Source organism: Liolophura sinensis, chromosome 13 (genome assembly GCF_032854445.1).
Source record: "Liolophura sinensis isolate JHLJ2023 chromosome 13, CUHK_Ljap_v2, whole genome shotgun sequence".
Taxonomy (NCBI): domain Eukaryota; kingdom Metazoa; phylum Mollusca; class Polyplacophora; order Chitonida; family Chitonidae; genus Liolophura; species Liolophura sinensis.
Window position 1 is genome coordinate 16,165,828 of NC_088307.1, and position 23,620 is coordinate 16,189,447.

Sequence of the window (23,620 nt, forward strand, 5' to 3'; positions counted from 1 at the left end):
GTGGAGTCAAAAATCACCAGTTATGTGATAAAAAGTGTAATTAATCATCGTGTTGTACATGCATGCCATGATTCCACAGGCACAAGTGAACCAAAACCACATCAAACATCCTAATCACTGAATTATTTCCAGTATAAGGCCACCTAATGTGTATCTACAAAATCTCACGCCTCAATCTATGAATTTTATTCACTTGACTGCATTTTTACGCCGTACTCAACAATGTTTCACTTACACCACGGCGGCCAGCATTATGGTTGGAGGAAACCGGGCAAAGCCTAGGGGAAACCCATGACCATCCGCAGGTTGCTGGAAGACCTTCCCATGTATGACTGGAAAGGAAAGCCAGCATGAGCTTTAGATTTAACTGACAGTGGCCACCTTGATGAGAAGCTCCTGAGTCACTGTGCTACACTGGCACGCCAAACTACCTGGCCACGGTCTGGATCTACACAGTAGCCTAGCTCATATGTGGATCTACACAGTAGCCTAGCTCGTATGTCAAGTAGAAAATATGCATCAATTAATGTAGATTCTTAAGTTGTGTTTATGGATTATATAAGTGTGTATGCAAGTATATATGTATATTTTACAATGACATCATCCTTATGGTTCACTGTCCCACTCACTCTTGTGGGGCTTTGATGAAAATAAATGGTGAACAATGATTGTACGGTCATTTGTGCTGTCAAATTCATGTTGAAGATAATTTGTCTTCCACTTATATGAGGTACACATTTGCATGTCACACGTCTGTCAGTGACTTGATAACAGTAGGTTGGTGGTTTTTCACAGGCACTCTAATTTCCTCCACTCCTAAAACTCCATCATACAAGCTTGTGAAAAAAACAAATGAACATGGCATTACGCAACAATCAAATATATACATAAATAAATATCCATAGTCCTTAATATCCGTTTTACAATCCACATCCAAAAATTAAAAAAAAAAAAAAAAAAATAATAAGCAAAGTTATTTAATGGTGTTTCTACAGATGCTTATACGCAGGCCTGCGGACGGTCGTGGGTTCCCCCCAGTTTCTGCCCAGTTTCCTCCCACCATTAATGCTGGCCGCCGTCATATAAGTGAAATATTCTTGAGTACGGTGTAAACCAATCAAACTAAATTATATTAATTACTGATGCTTATACATAATTTGACATTTTCCCCCCCCTTAAGTATACAGAAAAACAACAACAAATGATTAACGGGAAATCTGCATCTATATGCTCATCATTGTACACATTTTTATGTGAAAAGAAAATTGTCTCCGAAACAGCAAAGGAAAAACATGTAAGAACGTTTAATTCTTACTAATCACGAGGCAGCATGTCATCCATCACTTGATCACCATAAATGCAAATCCCTACGGAAACAGACTTTCTTAGAAAAATATTTACAGATGTGTAATCGACCAATCTATCACAATCTTGGTCTATAATTAATGCCTCACCATATTTGTATGCTCAGGCCACCACAACCAACCCTCCAAAATAATGGTCTGAGACCTAACGTTTTTATTGGGCTTAAGATGGAATTTCTTTGTGGGGTTTTTTTTTGGCTCAGTGTTAGTGTATTCAAAATCCTTAACTCTTTCATCAGCCAGAATGTAAATAAAAAATGTGTTTTGATTCTGATCCAGATGTTTGAGTGGAGACCCCACTTTTTTTATTCTGATCCTGATTTTTGAATGGAGACCCCACATTTTTGATTCTGATCCAGATGTTTGAATGGAGACCCCATTTTTTTTTATCCTGATCCAAATGTTTGAATGGAGACCCCATTTTTTTTTTAATCCTGATCCAAATGTTTCAATGGAGAGCTCAGTTTTTGGATTCTGATCCAGATTTTTGAATGGAGACCCCAGATTGTGATTTCTGATCTAGATTTTTGAATGAAGACCCGAGTTTTTTTTATCCTGATCCAAATGTTTGAATGGAACCCCCAGTTTTTATTATCCTCATCCAGATTTTTGAATGGGGAGCTCAGTTTTTGGATTCTGATCCAGATTTTTGAATGGTGACCCCAGTTTTTGGATTCTGATCCAGATGTTTGAATGGAGACCCCAGATTTTGGATTCTGATCCAGATTTTTGAACGGAGATCCCAGATTTTGGATTCTGATCCAGATTTTTGAACAGAGATCCCAGATTTTGGATTCTGATCCAGATTTTTGAATGGAGACCCCAGATTTTGGATTATGATCCAGACTTTTGAATAGAGACCCCAGACTTTGGATTCTGATCCAGACTTTTGAATGGTGACCCCAGTTTTGGGATTCTGATCCAGATTTTTGCATGGAGATCCAGTTGTTTTGGTGGTAACAGTTTGCTGTGGTTTCAGTATGATTCGGATAACACTTGGGACATTATGATCCATGTTACTGTAATTCTTCAACCTTATCACATGATTGCAAGGTGTTTATTCAAACATATTCTGTGTTGACTGATAAAATATTTTTTTAAATATATTAATAATTTATTAATAATAATATTAATGGGTATTCAGGGTCTAATCTGGCCTCAGAAGGGCAGGGGGTGGAACCACCGGTTCCAATGAGGGCACCTCACTGTTGAATATTTCGATTCTTATACATTTTTAAGGGCCTCGGTTCCTACGGTTGACCTCCACCCCACAACACGTACCTAGCCCTAAAATTCAGTCTAAGGATGGCTTGTATATACTGATATGTGGAGAACTCTGCCATCCTGGATGACAGGTGCATCTGATCATCACATTGTGTCATAGCTACCCCAGGCCATCATGAAAAAGTTGTTTGTTGTGGGTAACAAACCCTGTTATTTGAGGTCAAGTTTTTGGAAAGTAAATTAGAAGTAATTCCCAGCCTGCATAATCTGAATGCTAATTGAATTATCGCGGGTCCAATTTTCGTCAGCTGCTTCAGGGCATACATATCCGATTTTAAATGCTCTTTAAAAACTTTGTTGTTAAACCAAGTTCTTTCACACTGAAGTAAAATATTCTTTCTTGATTCTGGATCCAACATTAAATCTGAGTAAAGTTACTGTGAAGTTGAAAGGCTTCCATTACTTTCGCCACTGTAGGGAAGGGACGCCAATTTGCTTTCGCCACACAGAGATTATATTCGCCAAAACTAATGTGGCGAATGGCTAGCCCAAGCCTGCTGAGTAAGTAGATAGTCTGACTCTTACAATGAATACGGGCTGTTTTTTTTTGTGCAAAGGGCACTTCGAGGGAACGGCCGCGTCTGATGAGAAGGGCTGGATTAGGCCCTGGTATCAGCTTGAGTTATGGCAACTGTGGGCAAGATCACCTAGACAAAGGCAAAGTCATGACCAAAGATAAATATTTAAAACACTCATTTTCTTTTGTGGGTTTCATTCATACTTTATGTTCTTGGTCTCCGTATAATTAACTCAGCACCTCTTGACAAATGATACTTTTCACGTTTTTCGACTATTGTTCACCTCAGTAAGACCAATGCCGTGTCCATGAAACTGTAGAACGAGATAAGTGTCAACCTTTCCTTCTGTTATCGTATGGCAAATGCCAAGAAGAATTTGCTGTGTGATGCATTTCGTTTGCGCAAAAGTGTGGTACTTCCATTACCAAAGACAGCCAGAGGAAGCACATATTTGTCAAATCACTCTCACACTGAAATCGCCTCTCCCCAGGCCCCTCCGCTCTTTACAACGAGTGTATTAGCCAGTCTAGTTATTATTAATGGCATTAAATAGACAAACCGTCAGGGAAAAGTGTCCGCAGCATCGTGACTGTCCATGAAATAGAGCTGATTGAAGCCCTTTAGATCAAGCTGATACTGAGATCAGACCTCCATCACGGCTTCATCTACATGTCATCAGTGAGTGTGGGTTGCTAAACAACCCTAGACAGTACACCTCCACATGTAATATCCACACCAGCATCAAACAATTAACAAATGCGTTTATCCTCAGGGAGACTGTTATGATGTTGCCGACAAACCCTTCAAACATTGTCAGCGAATTATGCAATGTACAACAGACCGTGTACACCTCTCATTTCAAAAGCTTCCATCAAAGCAGAGTAGGAATACGTTTCATCGAGTTAACGAACATGATAAATGGTTACTGTTTCAAGTATATATTACTCCTTTACTGCAATTCTTCATGTTTCACACTTCAGGTCTCCATCTTGCTTCCGAATGAATCGTTCAATCTAGTTGTATGAGTTTTCCACTGAGTTTTGCAATAAATATGCAATCAGGCTGAACAAGCAAATCAGGCTGAACAAGCAAATCAGGCTGAACAAGAAAATCAGGCTGAAAAAAGCAAATCAGGCTGAAAAAGCAAATCATACAGAAATAATGCGAATGTAGAGAACTGAACCACAAAATTACAAGCCCTCCCCAAACCCCTTCATGTACTCAGGTGTCGATCAGGCCACAGGAGCTCTCATCCAATTTTGTCTAGCACTCAACACATGTTATATATGATCAAGAATGGATGTCCACCATTTCTAATATTTATGTGTAGGTGGCAATATGATCAGATATTCCATGCTTTTATATTCTTTATGACTGGATTGGTTAATGCCATTTTCAATCTGCATAATGCCATTGGTCGAGAGAGCTACCATCAAAATGCACGTGGAGTTTATCATCTGAAGAAACCATTTAGAATTTCAATGCCCGAGATGTTTGGTCACAGTTCTGCCTACACAATAGTGAAATTGAGTGTTGCACTACAAAACTGGAGAAAGAAATGGCAAACTACAACTTGGATTGTGTGATTAAGTAGATATATTATCTTGTTACAGAGAACAGAGACAATTGGTGAACAGTGTGTGTTCTTTACTTGTCGTAATCTAACGTCTTTGACATGGCAGGTCCAAAAAAAAAAAAATAACATCATGGGAACATCTGCTGCTGATAGTCACAGATCTTTTGCACTCTCTGGTTAATGTCACAAACCAATGTGAATAAGTTATGTCCGTACTGCTTGGCACATCAGTACATCACAGGATTAGTTGGCGATCCACATACTCATGTACCGTGTGACATTGCTTTGCTTAAGCCAGACATGTACATGATATTTTGAAGACTAGTACAAGACAATTTTATAATAATATCTCTATAATAACATCAACATGTAAGAAATATCTGATAAATTGGCTGGCGGTTGAAGCCAGTGGCTGAACGAACTGTGTAAACCATGTAACAATGTGACTAGTTACATCACTGAAGGCCTGTTAAATGTCAAACTCCCACAAGATCAAAGCTTTGATCCTTAAATTACCATCTAAAATGAATTTTATTAAAAGATTTCCTTGCGTTCTCAACATATGGCATTTCCAGACAGGCCACATTATAACCCCTAAATAACTAGGTTCCCTCAGAATAAACAGTTTAATAATGGCTGAAAAAGAAAAAAAGGAGAGAAGCAAATATACAGTATTGTCTTCCAAGGAGACTACATTACCAAGATATACATGTATCTCAAGTACTGCCAATGTGGTGTTATACCCCAATCATTCCTAAACAGCCACAAAATGTCCTAACTTGCAGGATAACACCAGCTACTGCAGAACACCAGCTACAGAATAACACCAGCCACATTAGAACACCAGCCACATTAAAACGCCAGCTACAGTAAAACACCAGCTGCAGTATAACACCAGCTGCAACATAACACCAACTACCACATAACTCCAGCTACAGAATAACACCAGCTGCTGCATAACACCAGCTGCGCATAACACCAGCCACATTAAAACACCAGCTGCAGCATAACACCAGCTGGAACATAACACCAACTACCACATAACTCCAGCTACAGAATAACACCAGCTACAGTATAACACCAGCTGCTGCATAACACCAGCTGCGCATAACACCAGCCACATTAAAACACCAGCTACAGCATAACACCAGCCACAGCATAACACCAGCTACAGAATAACACCGGCCACATTAAAACACCAGCTACAATATAACACCAATTACAGTATAACACCAACTACATGAATTGCAATACAACAGCAATAATACATGCACATTGATCCTAGGCAACAAGGAACATTACCATGGCAAACAGGAACAGTACCAAGGCAACTAGAAGTAGTACAATGACAACTAGAAGCAGTATACTGACAAATAGAAACATTACCATGGCAAATAATAGCAGTATCATGGCAACTAAAAGCAGTTTAGTGAGAACTAGAAGGATGACGATGTGTCTACTATCAGTCAAAAACCTCGGCAGCATTACAGAAAAATAATGTCAATCAAAAACCTTGGCTGTATCGTAGAAAAGAAAAAACATAAATCAAAAAAGAAAAAAAGTAAATGAAACTAAATAATCTAAACTGTCATGCAGGCGATCTCCTTTTTTTCTTTTTTCCTTTTGCCAAAGCCTAGTTCCTCTTTTATTCTCTCTATAATTGACTAATAGTGCGCAAATAATTAAACGCCCAGCGGCCAGACGGACTCCTGTGGAATCTTTATGTCCCTTTGTGTGTGGAAATAATGACTCGGTAACTGGCCAATGGAAATCTGTGATAGATTGCCGAAGCAGGTATTCGAACGGTAACAGCAGACACGCTTAGCGCAGTGCGGGGAGATAAATGGTATGGGCACACGCAACAGGACAATATGGGCAGGAAAACAACTACCCACACCTGAGTTCTGACTGTAATTATATACGACTTTGGGCTCTGATCAGGCAGCAGGGTACAGTCACTCTGTCATCTGTCGACAAAGTCAAACCCAATCAATTCCCCAATACGGTACCAGATGCCCTAATGGGTAAAAACTCTGTGAAAACACATTGTCTTCTGCAATGACTTGTGCTAAATCTACACCAAGGTTTACATACAAAATGATATGAAAGAAAGAACGAAGGAGCTCCCAATTCTAGCCTCTGTTTGAGACACTTTATTTGATTCAGTGTAGGTAATGTAAATTAGTTTTCATGTACTAAAGTTCAAAAAAATTTTTTTTAAAAACTTTCTTCATCAGTTATTTCTTTGGAAAAATTGTCAAGTCTGAAACTGCCCAAGACATAAATATTTCCCTCACACTCTGCATGCAATATGTATATATATATATATATATATATATATATATATTTTCTGGTAGCTATGGTCGTAGGTATTGAACAAAATGACAATAAATAAGCACCAACAGAATTAATATATATAATATATTATTATTATTATATGTAGCGCAAATTAATTAAGCCATAAAAATAACAGAGATGATCACAGAATTTCAGCTGTAAAAAATCTGGAACTTCTTAAGCTTAATTATATGCAAATTAATCCTGAATTTCACTGAAATCTTAACAACTTTCATCTCATATGAATTAACTCTCAACCAAAACTCACAATCTCATATCAAAACAACCTAGTCTAGTAAATCAAAGTATCAGACAAGTTTCACTGATCAGTTCACACTCAATAACATTTTTGCTAACTTTCATGTACATGCATGCTGACAATAATCTAGCTGCCTGCTACGGCAAATGTCAGGGTGTGTAAACAAGGGCATGCCTCGGTGGCTAACATGATATCTGATGCACTTTTTCCCCTTAGGTTTGAATAATGGAAATAGAAGTGATCATAACATGAAAGACTAACAGTGTCATTATCATGTACAGCCTGTGGCTGTAAATGCAAGTCCCCAATATATCACTGTCACATCATCCAGCCCGTCAACACAATGATGTTCACCTAGTAGTATTTTTTTTTGTTTATATTTATTATTGAGCAGTGAAGGTCTTTTTACCTTTCTCAGGAATTGCCGATAAATTCGAAAAAAGTGCAATTTTCCCCCATACTTGCAGGTAACGTGACACAAAACCGTTGCGACGGGGGCCTCCGTGGCTCAGTCGGTTAGCGCGCTAGCGCAGCGTAATGACCCAGGAGCCTCTCACCAATGCGGTTGATGTGAGTTCAAGTCCAGCTCATGCTGGCTTCCTCTCCGGCCGTAAGTGGGAAGGTCTGCCAGCAACCTGCGGATGGTCGTGGGTTTCCCCCGGGCTGTGCCCGCTTTCCACCCACCATAATGCTGGCCGCCGTCGTATAAGTGAAATATTCTTGAGCACGGCTTAAAACACCAATCAAATAAATCAAACAAAACCGTTGCAACTGTACAGCTGAAAATGGCTGAGTGCAAATGGCTATATCTATATTGTTTCTGCCCGAAAATCCTTGAAGTGTCTTAATAAATGCAGGAGTTGCAGTGCTTCAAAAATTATCCAAAGGCCGATTTACTATATTTGGCACTTTGATTCATTTATTTATTTATTTCATTTGTGTACTCAAGAATATTTCACTTATACGACGGCAGCCAGCATTATGGTGGAAGGATTTAACCGGGCAGAGCCCAGAAGAAACCCATGACCATCCGCAGATTGCTGGCAGATTGGCACTTAGACGTCCCCATGTTATATAATGCATTTTAAAGGCATTTATATCTAGGATGAATGTATGGGTACGCTACCCGACATTATGTGTGATGTTCTGATCATGAAACTGGTCTTATTTCTTTCTTGCAAATCCCAATTTCCACCATCTGTGGTTGATTTATCTACTGACCGGTGGGTGTCCAGTCATGTGACATTTGATAAATGACACAGAAATGAGCTACAATGGAAATTTAAAGAAAAACTATACATCATAGGAAAAAAATCTAAAATCACAGTTGTATGCAGCAGGCCAAACTACATTTAATTGCTATCTTGTTTTTTTTTTTTTTCAAAATTCATCTACAGGTAATCACGTGACTTAAACGACCAATGGCGAGCTTCCACATTTCTCAACCGATTTGCATAAAATTTTTAATCCTGATACCCCCAATAGTCTTGTACATGCATATCAATTTTTCATGCAATCGGATCCCCGGTTCTGGAGAAGAAGTTTTTCTTGATTTCCATACTGCCCCAAGATGGTCGAAAAGTAGGTCACGGGTGGGTAAAGTTTTATAGTAGGTAGCCCAAGCGATTTAGTAATGAACATGTGTAGAAAGTTAACAGTGTGACAAGCAGTTTTCTCACAAAATGAAAAAAAAAAGTTGTCAGAGAAAAGAAAAATTATCTGAGCAAGAACAATAATCTTTCAAGCAAAGCTTGGAAACCTTAAAAAAAACTGGCCTCATTTCATTTAGCGCGACTCATACCTTGCCAGTTACATCTAAAACCAATGGGAATTTCCAGGCAATTTATGAGTCAAACAGGAAGTATCATTGTGGATGGAGAAACTAACAAGTTTTGTAAGACAACAACTTTCAATAATAGTGACACAAAACAATACATCTATGTATTTAGATAGGACCCTGCTGGTCTGTGGATCATACATATATTTACATTAAGGTTCAGTTTGTTTATTTCTATGATTTCAATTTGGATTTGGTGTTCACAATATCATATGGATGAAGTGTTTCTACCGCATCCTTCTGATTTGTTCACATCAGAAACGCACGACGCGTACCCTATCATCATCACTGAACTTTTAGTTAGCTCAATGATTGACATATGATGTAAATTTATACAACATTATTCATCACCATTCCTCTTTTTTTTTCTCAGACTGCTGTAGGATGGTTTAACAAATTTGCAGCAAAATGACGTCTACAACATGCTTCTAGAGTCTGTATTCTAAAACCAAAACCAACAAACAGGCAGTGGATTGTCTAAATGTTAATCTGTAATATTAAAGTCTTTGGGCATGTTGGAACTCTTTGGGCATGTAGCTCTTTATACATGTCGGGCACTAGCTGTTTTCCCTCTACCTGGGAAACTCTTTATCTTGTACCACCCAGGTAAGGCACAATGGGACACAATTAGCCTTTCTGTTTAACAAGACCTGGTTGACATATGGCCTGACTGGCGAACTGGAAACTGGAGTTTCTGTTAGACAATCTGGAGTTCCTCTCCTCCAGAGATATGTGTATACGGGGCAGTGCCCAAAGGAAAACTGACAGACACCACAGAGATGTGCATGAAGCCAACTAACTACCTAATGATGGTGTCCATTTTAGATGTATGGAAGTGGTGTACAAAGGCTTCATTGCTCATGCCAAAGTTCAAGTGTCCATCAAATGTGCTAAGCCTGGCACATCAACAATACCTGTAGCACATCGTAAGTACAAGTGATCCTCCAACAGAGACAAGTGTTGTTTACAGGTGTTTGGCTGACTTGAGCAGCACTGAGACATGTTGTTTACAGGCGTTGGCTGACTTGAGCACACCTGGGACATGTATTTTACAGGTGTTTGGCTGACTTGGGCACACCTGGGACATGTATTTTACAGGTGTTTGGCTGACTTGGGCACACCTGGGACACGTCGTTTACAAGTCTTTGGCTTACTTGAGCAGCACTGAGACATGTCGTTTACAGGCCTCTGGCTGCCTTGAGCAGCACTGGAACATGTCATTTACAGGTGTCTGTCTGCCTTGAGCAGCACTGAGACATGTCCTTTACAGGTCTTTGGCTAACTTGAGCACACCTGGGACATGTGCTTTACAGGTCTTTGGATGACTTGAGCAGAACTGGGACAAGTCATTTACAGGTCTTTGGCTGACTTGAGCAGCACTGGGACATGTCATTTACAGGTCTTTGGCTAACTTGAGTACACCTGGGACATGTCATTTACAGGTCTCTGGCTCACTTGAGCAGCAATGAGACATGTCGTTTATAGGTCTTTGGCTGCCTTGAGCAGCACTGGGACATGTCGTTTACAGGGCTTTGGCTGCCTTGAGCAGCACTGAGACATGTCCTTTACAGGTCTTTGGCTAACTTGAGCACACCTGGGACATGTCGTTTACAGGTCTTTGGCTGACTTGAGCAGTACTGGGACATGTCGTTTAGAGGTCTCTGGCTGGCTTGAGCAGCCATGGGACATGTTGTTTACAGGTCTTTGGCTGACTTGAGCAGCCATGGGACATGTTGTTTACAGGTCTTTGGCTGCCTTGAGCTACACTTGGACATGTCTTTCACAGGTCTTTTTGTGACTTGAGCAGCCTTGGGACATGTCGTTTACAGGTCTTTGGCTAACTTGAGCAGCACTGGGACATGTTGTTTACAGGTCTTTGGCTAACTTGAGCATCACTGGGACATGTCATTTACAGGTCTCTGGCTGCCTTGAACAGCACTGAGACATGTCATTTACAGGTCTTTGGCTGACTTGAGTAGAACTGGGACATGTCGTTCACAGGTATTTGGCTCACTTAAGCAGCACTGGGACATGTCGTTTACAGGTCTTTAGCTGACTTGAGCAGCCCTGGGACATGTTGTTTACAGGTCTTTGGCTGCCTTGAGCTACACTTGGACATGTCTTTCACAGATCTTTTTGTGACTTGAGCAGCCGTGGGACATGTCGTTTACAGGTCTTTGGCTAACTTGAGCAGCACTGGGACATGTCGTTTACAGGTCTTTGGCTAACTTGAGTACACCTGGGACATGTCGTTTACAGGTCTTTGGCTGACTTGAGGAGCACTGGGACATGTCGTTTAGAGGTCTCTGGCTGACTTGTGCACACCTGGGACATGTCGTTTACAGGTCTTTGGCTGACTTGAGCACACCTGGGACATGTCGTTTACAGGTCTCTGGCTCACTTGAGCAGCACTGGCACACAGATCACTATATATATATAAATATTTATACATATATCGAGTATAGTTGTTCAGACACGCCTGTATTCGGTCCATCGATTGAATAAAAAAAACAGAACTCAATATGTGGTTATATTTATTCAATTTATGTTGGTTTTCGAAAGGAATATCCAATTTTTAATAACTCAAGTTGAATAACTCAAGTTGATCATCTCCAAAGTTTGGCAAGCAACATGTTCACGTTATGAGTTATCTCCTTTGGAAATCAAAAGAAAAACCTGATTTCCTCCCTAGGGTGGCTGTCAGTAGATGGAAAAATAACTTCTATGAACCCCTGATGTACATCACATATACGAATACTGTCTGTCTATAAGTTCGAGCAAATGCAAACTCACCATTTGATGACAGGGTTTTCTCGAAAGGTGTCGACATCCTGCATTTGCCAGTCCGTGTCGTTTAGACAATGAACCACCAGCTCTGAGCTGAAAACAACAACAACAACAATGTCTTAAGAATTCATCAATACTTACTGAAATACATTGGAAATGCACAACTGGTAAACATCAGTGAAACTGAAAGACCAGAATACGTCTTCGCCATATTCACTTATATTTGTCTCAATATTTGGGGGGGGGGGGGGGGGATTTTGTATAAAAATCTCTATTTTAAGAATTAAAGGTGATAAAATCTGAACAAAATTTATCCACAAAAACGATGTTGTCAAGTAAGCAAGAAGTTTACGGTTTGTTATGGTAAAACATTCGTTGATCAGAATCCGATGAAGGCAACGAGACGATTTCTTCCAGCCAAAAAACCAGACCATCACACAATTAGTTGAAAGTTTCTTGGGCATAAAACCCCACAGGAAATAAATCAGCTAAAGTTAATACCTTGTCATTTCATTTGTCAACAATCACACTAAAATGATGTTATCAACTCTGCTGCAACATTTCAAATAAATGTGAGTAGTTTTATACAGAGAAAGAAGTTATCAAACGTAAACCATCCTGAGAGAATTTATTATCGTGCAATGCTAGTACAAATCATGTGCAACCAACATCATAGGGATGTCTGGCATAGCAGTTTGCACTAAGATGCTTAAGGCATATAAACCTAGGTTGAAGATCGATATATATACACACATACATTGTCCTGAGGCGACATAAAGCTACAGTAGAATAACAATATGCAACTCAATTCAGAACCAGCGTTCTGTAATATTTGCCAGCAGAGAATGTAGCCAATTTATGCATCAACAAGCATCCTAATAGAAATTTTTCATGTTTAATATGTGTGATTAAACCGCTAACTTGTTGGGACAGTCAGTCTGTTTTCAATCTACATCTTGCTGCTTCCATATCTAAGTCTTTATTCAAGAGGTTTGTCTGAGGGCATTGAACAAAGGTCCGTTTTACACCAGGTTAAGCCCCGACTTCTCCAACCATAAACCGGATCGCTATAATAGGTGAAAAAATTCTTTGGTAAAGTCTGAAACTCAAATCAGACAAATAAATAAATAATCTTTGATTTATTTATTTATTTGTTTGATTGGTGTTTTACGCCGTACTCAAGAATATTTCACTTATATGATGGCAGCCAGCATTATGGTGGGTGGAAACTGGGCAGAGCCCGGGGGAAACCCACGACCATCAGCAGGTTGCTTACAGACCTTCCCACTTACGGTCGGAGAGGAAGCGAGCATAGGCTGGACTTGAACTCACAGCGACTGCACTGGTGAGAGACTCCTGGGTCATTACGCTGTGTTAGCACGTTAACCAACTGAGCCACGCAGGCCCCTATAATCTTCGATGTAACATTATGTTACATTACAGCAAACATGAAACATTCTTTTTTCTAATCTTCTCAATAATCAGTTTGATTATGTTCAAACCTATAGCAGAACAACAAAACTTCTCAGTTTTCTTAGGGCATAAAAATGGCTTTTAAGTCCCTTTTCATAAGGGTCCAGCGACTGACAAGACAGTCCACGAATTAAGTAGCCAGCATTTTATGCCGATACTCAGACAGCTTTTTGAGATGGAATGAAAACCTGTAGATGATAACCTCTGGATTTAAATCAATCTGAACTGTCTGATTCTGAACTGGTCTACATGTAGGTCTTAATTTTGACATGATTTATTAGTGTGACTTTATCAAAATGCACAGAACCTTTACCATGGTCGTAGGTTTTGTTGGGTTTTGCTGTTTTGATCCCCCTCCTATGCCACAACAGTATCCGTGAAATATTCTGGAGTACAGAGTAAAACACCAGTCACATAAAACATAATAGATCAAAACCCAGAGCTAAATTCTTGTGCAGCAAATCTAAGAAATGTACATGTTGCACCATTGAGGGATATATCCTCTGAAGTACCGGCCGCATACAAAGACAATGAAAAGTGCAAAGAAACAGTAAGGCTTTTGCTTTTACAATCTTTACAGGAGAATATTTAGATGAAAAGCCAAGTATTCCACAGGGAACCCCTTCCCCTCTTTAGCAAAAAAAAAAAAAAAACCCCTGACCAATCATCAATGAAATCAGAACTGATTATTATGTACCTATGTTCCACAAGTATTAATAATTACACAGACAGATAAGATTACAGGCCAGGTTTGGCCTTAGAGGGACAATGCACCCTTGAGAATACTATACGTTGCTCAAAAAATCTTCCCTGTATCCATCTACTTCATAATGATTGACGAGGTCAGTTAATTCTCACGGGATTCCCCCTCTTTAACTGTTTCAGGCGCTTTGGCCACAACAAGCAATCCAGCATTACTTGAACGGACTACTTGTCTTCCACCAATACATGTTTTTACACATCACATGAGGAACAGTTTTGTAAGTAACTTTCCAAAGGTCAGTGGTTTTTGATATATTGTGGTGAATTTATTTATTGGATTGGTGGACACGTGCACTCTATCACGCTTGTTATATGACGGTGGCCAGCATTATGGTAGGGAGAAACTGCACAGAGCATTATGGTAGGGAGAAACTGCGCAGAGCAATATGGTAGGGAGAAAATGAGCAGAGCAATATGGTAGGCAGAAATTGTGCAGAGCATATGGTAGGGAGAAACTGCGCACAGCAATATGGCAGTGGGAAACCCATGCAGGACCCAGGACTGTTGTAATGAGATAAAGCTCTTGGCTGATAAACCTGACTATAGCTGTTGGCAAACTCTAAGTTATAAGCTTAAAGCTGCCAGCTTGCATGAACAATACAACCTAAACCTCTGCATCTAACGTCTGCCATTACCATCTTAAACTCAGCAACATCTGCTCCCCCTTGTTCCTGATTCTGTCATATGGACCAATGGACAAGCCCACATTCATGTACTAACATTAAGAATTGTCAACCTTTGACGAAGAGAGGATCTGTGAAAATCAAGAGAACGAAGCACATATACTGGACTGACAGGCTGTACAATGTAGACTTTATAATAAGTCTTAGAAAAAAACAAAACAAAAACATGGTTTCAAGATGTTATCTCAAAATTGTTGGCGTGTCTGGCAGGAATAATGGACTATAATTAAAGGCTAACATATAAGAAACATGATCAAGGATCTCAAGAGTTGCTCATACTGGTAAAGAGCGGAATACCTCTGTCTAACAACAGTATCTCATCAGCTGAACAGTGAGCTTGAGATGGCTTGCATGCTTTGTTCCTAGGCAAGCCATGGTGATCGCTGACGCAGCCCGAATACCATCTAATTGTAGGCTGTAACTGACATCATCTTAGTGACATTACACCCTGGAGCTATTCCCTGCCCCATTCTGAGCAATAATAGCTGACAGAGAGGCTCTGATCATACTAATACAGATATCTGGAGCATTATTATTAAACTCTACCAAATGCATCTTTTCCCAAGAAAAAGAACATTAATACACAGTACAGCACTAAATATGTCATGTCTCCTAATGCTTCCGGTGTGAAAACTGCTAATCTGAGCGAAAAGAGCTCCTCAGTGGGAGATACGATATTAAAGAGAAATGACTTTGATATCAGGCATCGGCTGAGTGAAAGTAGTCCATGCATCTATATAATTACTGTCTCTTTTTCTATCCAGCTCTATCTGTCTCATGACAACGTTAATATTTACCGCCATCTGACGGACACTATCTTGAACATGTATCTGAAGATGCTTTGTTAAATAACGAATTTTCATGGCTGGGTGAAAATATACGTAAATATTTCGAAGGAGGAAATCATAGGAAAATTTTTTAAAAATTTAAACCATGTAATAGTACTAGTATTCTAATGCATTCTTGATACACAAACATTCAAGTTTATCATACTAATTATATACACCTTTATGTGTCTTTAAAATTTTCATACACTTTTTCTTAAATATTTGAGACATACTAAGGGTATGCTGTCTGTATTCTATGATCCACCCATCTATTCCCGCGCCATATAGAGGCTAATAAAGTTTCTACTGTTTAACCCTAATTCTCAGAAATCTGTAAATAATGCTGCCCTGGAAACCAAACCTACATTTATAAATAGTGCAGCTGTCAGTTAGGATCAACAATGTATCTTCCTCAGGTGATACAACATGGAAACCCCTTGGGGGGCATACTGACCTATGGCAGATGTATAGTTGTGTCAACAGTTGGCACCAGGGATGCTGAGATTACCACTAACACACATACTATACAACCTGCAGTTTTTGTTTCTGGACAGAGGACTACTGCAACCTTCACAGATGTACATGTGTATACACAGGATACAATCTGACATTGGTCCATCCATCTTAAAATCGTTAGGCAACTGAGGTTGTTGGGTTGCTGGAGATTTTTTTTGTATGATTTTTGTCCTGCCTATGAAAAATCACAGGAATTTTAAAGAAATCAACATTTTGAGAAGAAATAAAGCAAATGAAACAAACAATTCAATCAAATTCCCACTAAAACTTTTTTGAAGGGCCAGACAAATTGCATGTACGCCCACTGAACAAACTTTATATAATGGCTTTGTTATGATTTCACTGAATTTCAGGATATAAATATATATTTTATTGAATTGTTCTATCGTAAAAATCAAATCTTCGAAAGAATAATTTCATTTGTTTCATCATTTTACACATGTAAATTATCCTAATGTCATATATCATGGAAATACCAAACAAAGTACCCTGATTTACAGCCTAGATCTTTCTGATTTTTGGGGTTTATTTATTTGATGCTTGTTTAGTGGTGTGCTCAGAAACGCTTCACTTTCATTATTTGTGGTGGAAACAGCCGTGCCTGCAGTATAAACCACCAACTTTTGAATGGTATCTGACAAACTTTCAGGCACAAAGACAAAGACAACATAGTGACCAAAAGCTGGATTTGAACACGTGACCTCACTGGTGAAGGACATAATATAAATAGCTAGCCATAGCTTTCAGTAACCATCTGAACCAGAAAGGCTCCTCTCTTGCTCACCATTTACGTTAATGTGCACGCATCTATATGCAAGCATGTCTATATATAGGCTTTGAAAAAACAACAAAAAACCCCTAAAGAACACAAAGCATTGGAAGCTGCTAAAACGGTATCCATGGAAACGAAGGATCTTGTCGTAAGGCACAATGTCTGTGTAATGTTGTGTATTAATGATGTTTCATGTTTCAGCTGTCGTTCTTTGGATAAAAGAGCTGACAACATTAAAGTGCCGACTACATTTGCATTCTTAGGTTAAAGTAAAACAACAAACTGAACCCCTCACTTCATATAGTCAAATCTCAGTCCAAGCCAGTTACGTTTTTCCATCTTACTATAAAAATAAATTGTGATGTCACAACCTGAATGTATGAAGGCCATGGCCAGATATGCCGGCAGTCCGTTACTAAAGTGGGAGAGGGGAAAGTTATGCATTTCAAAATGAACACAGAACCAGAAGCTCTTTTATTACAAAATTATTACACATACATATATATATGCATTCTGTTAGTTTTAAACTTTTAAATTTAAATCATGTTATGTCATCTTGGTTTTCCATAAGCCATCAGTGACACTTTGAATTCCTTGGTCTCAGATTAGTTACTGATTTTGTCAGCTGAGCTTAAAAATTACAACTCTTCTGGATAGTAACAATCACAAACCTGAAACTTGGTCTGTCGCCTGAGTTGTCCTCAAAGTGTAAACACTGTACACAATGAAAACAGCTTCCCTGTGGTTTTAAAGTAATTCTGAATTCAGACCTCATTTATGCAGGAATAATAAAGACCATAAAATTGCAATTACCGTAATAACATTCATTCAGCATCCAAATTCCATAAACCACCATTTTAATCAAATGGTTCCATTGCTACGGTGCATGAACTTGGCTGCTCTTCTTCTCAAAATTAAGATCATCTCTCAATCTTCAAAATAGATCCTTATTGCTTCTTCTGTTCATTGTCAAAACAAAAATTAAGGTCAAGACTCCCAAAGAAGTTGTTAATCACTCCTTTAACATGGGTCATGGTGTACATTTTCTTTGTTTCCACTGTTTCCAAACTAACGTTCCATGAGTTTATTTATCTGATTGGTGTTTTACCCCGTACTCAAGAATATTTCACTTATATGACGGTGGCCAGCATTATGGTGGGTGGAAACCAGGCAGAGCCCGGGGGAAACCCACGACCATTCGTGGGTTGCTGGCAGACCTTCCCATGTACGGCCGGAGAGGAAGCCAGCATGAGCTGGACTTGAACTCACAGCGACCGCATTGGTGAGCAACTCCTGGGTCATTACGCTGCGCTAGCGCGCTAACCAACTGAGCCACGGAGGCCCCAGGTACATACTTGTGTTAATTGTAACATTATTATGGATGGTCTTTATTATTCACGAATAAGTAGCCTATCATACGAAATTGGAATTACTGAAGGTTATCTTTTTGAAGAACAATATTGCTATTGTTACCTGTGCAATTTCATAGCCGTTAAAACAAACTGGAGCCATTTTCCCACTATGTGAACTATCACGGCCCAGCACACATGTAAATGACTTGAGATCACCAGAACTCAAGACTAAATCCATCCTCGCAAAATAATTGGTATGATTGGTATTTAAAGTAGTGGCCAAGGGGTGGAACAGGTAGTACAGACGGATCACGATGGCAACTGATAACTCGATTTAAAGGTTACACGAACGCATTGATTTTCCTTACTTTTTTATGTAAATTTGTCAACTTCAACCTCAAAAATATATGCCCCCTAAGTTTTGCGTGGTACAATGCATGTACCACATGCAGCTTGCACTTTTCTCAAGAACATATAGTGACCACCATTTTTTTTAGCTGTGGTTGCTGGAAGTGAAGTCATAGCATTTTGTTACCCTGGTAACCTGAAGGAGGGGAGGAAGTAACAGTGCTCAAAAAGTTTTCAGTTTTATCCAACACAGACAAAATTCTGATATATTTTAACTAAGTGCAAACTAACAGTCCAGAAATCTGCAGTACAGCAACAACCTAAAATGTCTTTGTGGCAGTATTACCCAATCAGAGCTCCTTTAGTCTTCAGTTCAGAGGCAAATCTTGGACCTGTTTGAATGGCACATGTGTAACGTATAGGTCATATGTAGTGACAAACATAAACCAAATACAATACTAATAATGTACATACATATACATTCTGGCAGTTTTAATTTTCATCAATGTTTATTGATATTCCAAAAACCATATCAGTTCATGTCCCTTTAACTATCACAGCTTGATAAACCTCTTCTGGGTTCAATACACCAGTGTAAAATGTTCCGAGACCACAGGGGATTTTCTGGTAATCTAGCTCAATAATGTAAGCAAATTATAATGTCAGAGTCAATTCAGAGGCCAGAGCTTTCTGATCACTCCAGGGTTTGGTTTCATGGCTCTCTTGTCTAGACAGCCAGTTTAGTTACATAAGATTGCGAACGCACAAGCCTGGAAACTGATGTTGACTGTCCTCTGGATAAATGTCAGACGGTATTTGTTCTTGTGGTCATTCAACGAAAAACACAGACAGAGTCACCATAAAAAACCTCTTGCCTGACAAGAGTCACTGGTTCTAGCTGTTTGATGGAGCTGAAACGGCCAGGCGTCTTCTACAAACTGAAATTGTACAGCAATCCCAAGGAAGATCCAATTATGCAAATCCGCAGTGAAACAGTAATTTGATTGGAACATATGGAAATTTGACCCAGATAGAAATCTGGCAATATGGTTATAGCCTTCCCCGTTACAGGTTTGCCCTCTAGTGAAAATTAGGTGTCCCTAAAATCTGACAATGTTTGTGGGAAATGTGTGTAGAGGCACTTTGTGAATAATGAAAGGAAATATAAGGCTTGTCAGAATAATTTGGTTAAAAAATCACTTCGCCAGACGTTTCAGTCCCCAAGGAAACGACCATGAAACGTTGGGGCAAGTTACAATTACATTTCATATCAGGTAACTTCTAACACAGATTCTGAATTTTTCATGTGTGCATGGTGCTAATTAGTCTGGGAAAGGTTAAGACTGTGAGAAGCGTGTATGCCATCAGACAAGTAATCAACTTGTACACAGTACAGATTGGTGCCAGTATACAAGTCCAAGTCATATATTAGTAATGGTAGTGAAGCTTTGATCGTCTCTAAGTGTGCTCCTATAGAAGTACATCTAGATGTACGTCTTCAAGCAATTATAGAAGAGCCCGCATGCATGCTTAACTGATGAACATATAATGGTTACAGTAATCCTGGATTACAAAACTGATCTGAGACAAATAAACACACATATGGGATCAAATTTACTTGCTAAATGTAGCTTAGTGGCTCCAAGATACATTTGGCCCACATGTCAAAACAGAATGTACCCAAAAAATACATATTAAAGTATAAAGGTATCATGTAATCCTGACATAAAAAATAGTTTCTGACAGCAGAATGCAACGATCATATTAAGCATAATAATTAATATGCATTAATCTAGATGATCTTTAAAATATCTCCTTCTCCACATGTTAGAAACTGTCACTTCAAAGGCATGATCGGAATAAGTAGAGTTAAAACAACGCTTTCATTTGCTTTAATGATTACTGGGCAGTGACACCAGCTCCAGGGGTGTCACATATAGATCATAAGCTCCCGCTATACAATGTACAGGCGAGCTAAAATGCTGATCATCCTTTAAACAGCATATGCAGATCAAATCTACTGTGATCTCTATAACCGGGACAACAGCTGGTTTGATCTATGATTCGATGTTACACACAAAACTGAATCAGACATCTCAGAATGATGCAGCTGTTAGACCCCACACAGTTCCATCCAGCCATCCCAGACTGTCGACACGGCTGTCAGCCTTTTTATTACACTATAATTCACGTCTTGCTGGAAAACGATGTTTTGGTGCAGTGATAAACCTTGTTTCCAGAGCTGCTGTCAACAGATCAAGGTCTTTAGGCAAATGAGCAGCTAGAAGTCTTCTGACCCAAATTCCAAGATGCCAAGGGAATGATAAAGGAAGCTAAATCATCGCGATAAATATGGAAATTGGCGGATGGTGACTTGATCGATATCGGATCAGGTTTTCAGATTAACACAATCACAGGCGCAAGAGATCAAACCAGATGCCTGGTTGCACTGATAACCCATCGCATGTCAATCGTGCTGTCAAGTCACCACAGCACGAGCGAAGCAATTAAACAAGAGATGAAAGTCAACAAGTATAATCTTCCGCTTATGTTGTATAAACTGACTTTCTTTCGGATGGTTCAATACCCTAATATTCTGTACCAATGAAACCAAGGCAAGTCAATGATTGAAGTACATGTGGTATGTTTCTACCTTTTTAAAAAAAAAAAAAAAAAAAAAAAAAAAAAACGTAAATCTACCAAGTATTAATCTATATATATGTCATGAACAGCGCTCTGGCCGAAGCAGTCACGTGTTCAAATCCAGTACGTTGCTGCATCGGCATGATGGGTTTGCATCAGCTTTGTCAAAGACTGAATGTTTAGTCTGAACACAAGGTTTATTCTTCCACCAATAAACATGACCAGTCATGTATCTGGAACATTGTAGAGGACTCCATTGAATGCTAATCAAACAAACAACTAAACCAACAAATAGATACAAAAAGTGAGCACTTACCATTTGCATTCCCTCTTGTCCATAATGACTCGTACCACGTACAAAATACATGTCAGCAGCTTGATCACCAGGTTGAAAATCCGAATACGAAGACCTTCAATACAGAAAAGATGAATGAATTATGCACGATTATGGATTAATTAATGTCACTTTGACAATAATTCCGCCATATCACGTTTAACCTAGCTGTAAAATAGCTTTGACATGATACACAAAGATGAAATTTAATAAACCAGGTATTTCATGCAAGGGGACACCAAATAAATATACTGAAAATGTTGGACGTTTTTCACATATACACATGCTTGTAATAATATATAAATTACTTGCTTGAAGATTAACACAACATGAGAATATTTCAATGTACATTGCAGTCAAATGCATTTCGTTCTGTAATTCACTATACTGGAGTTTGATAGAACAGCAGTTTAATACTGGTGTACATATTTATCTCATCTCTGTGGGCACAGCTATAGTGCCTTCGGCTCGAACATGTATCTAACAACTTTTGGTTTTTCCTTTTCAAATTGCAACCACCTCACTTTGCAGCAACAAATTTCAGACATTCATCCATTTCTTGCATAGAATGTATTAGTATTGCTACAAGGTCAATGATGTTCCAAACATACATTTTACCATACGCCGATAAGTTTGAATGACTGGCTGCCTTAAACAGCAAGCAAGTTGGTTGTTTCTATGTTTCTAGCTTCCTATGTATGTCCGAGAGGAAGCCAACATGAGCTGGACTTGAACTCACACTGACCACATTGCTGAGAGGCTCTTGAGCCATTAACTGTGCTACCTTAATGCCCGATGGGCAGTGCGAGCTCTCAGTTCCTGGTTGTCCTGGAGTTTTGGGCTAGCAATTTTGCCAGCCCCCAGCTGTTGTCCATGGGGTTTGATCAACTGCAGATTTACATGTACTCCTCACAGTGGATCGGCTATCAGAATTGTTTACAATTACATCAAGGTTTATGTACATCTAAATAATTTCACTTTTCCAGGCTTTTGTACAATTATATCGGCTTCAAGCAATGTGAAAATGAGCTTACAGTACAATCCAGAAATAACAAAACAAAGCGGAACCCATTTTCCGAAGTATTTGCTGACTGCGCATGTGGAACAGTGACTACTTTACGACCACAAAATGCTTTTATAGTGATGTTTTTAGCACATACATACGCACTGGGATGAAACTGCATTTATTTTCTTGTACGTCGGCGCCTTGTTCTCTCAACATGTGTACTATGCAGAGCGAGATGCCCCTGAGAATCAACAACTGAATAATGTAACAGGATCCTTTTTCTTGTATATCTACAGTTGTTAGTGATTGTATCACATGTACATGTAAACCAGTTTAAATTACCCAAAAACAACCTGAGCTTTTTTTCAATTTCTTCTGTCAAATGTTATTTTGAAAATTTTCCAGGCTTTTCCAAGTAGTTAATTCTCATCAGTCACACAATCAGTGTGAGTTTCTTCCACAATGTGCAAAGTGTACTCCCTCCTAAATGCTAGCCGCCATAAATAAAATTAGGGCCTTAAGGTTTGCCGCTTTCAGACAATATAAACTTTTCTCGATCAAGGACTACATGTGGTGTCGCAGGTGAAAAGGGGAGCAACTCAATACACAAGCACACATGTTAACGCACACAGACGAAATGCTTTTCCTAGGTCATTTCCCTTGACTACAAAGCACATATGTTAACAAGTACAGACTGAACTTCCGTCAGTTTCGGTAAGATGATGGACAGTACAGAAGTTCCAATCTGTTCCGAATGAATATAAAGGAAAATGCATCTAAAACGAAATATTCTTGTAACACGATAGGATGATACTGCTTCGCCAAGGTGGAGACGTTATCAGAAAATAATATCAGAAAATTGAAATTATGTTCGTAAAATGTGCAAACGGCAATCGGTAGCGCTAGCACAGACACTATTCCTGTTGCTCAAGACATATGAAC

General features: G+C 39.1%; 1 protein-coding gene across 1 annotated transcript in view; it reads right to left on the reverse strand.

The window, feature by feature from the left end:
• Window positions 1-23,620, reverse strand: part of LOC135480918 (potassium channel subfamily T member 2-like) — a 147,841-nt gene that overhangs the window by 36,040 nt on the left and 88,181 nt on the right. Inside the window, exons 3-4 of the mRNA XM_064760849.1 lie at window positions 21,655-21,748; window positions 11,969-12,055 (exon numbers count right to left, since the gene is read on the reverse strand). Of these exons, the coding sequence (XP_064616919.1) occupies window positions 11,969-12,055; window positions 21,655-21,748 (181 nt within the window). The remainder of the gene's footprint in view (window positions 1-11,968; window positions 12,056-21,654; window positions 21,749-23,620) is intronic.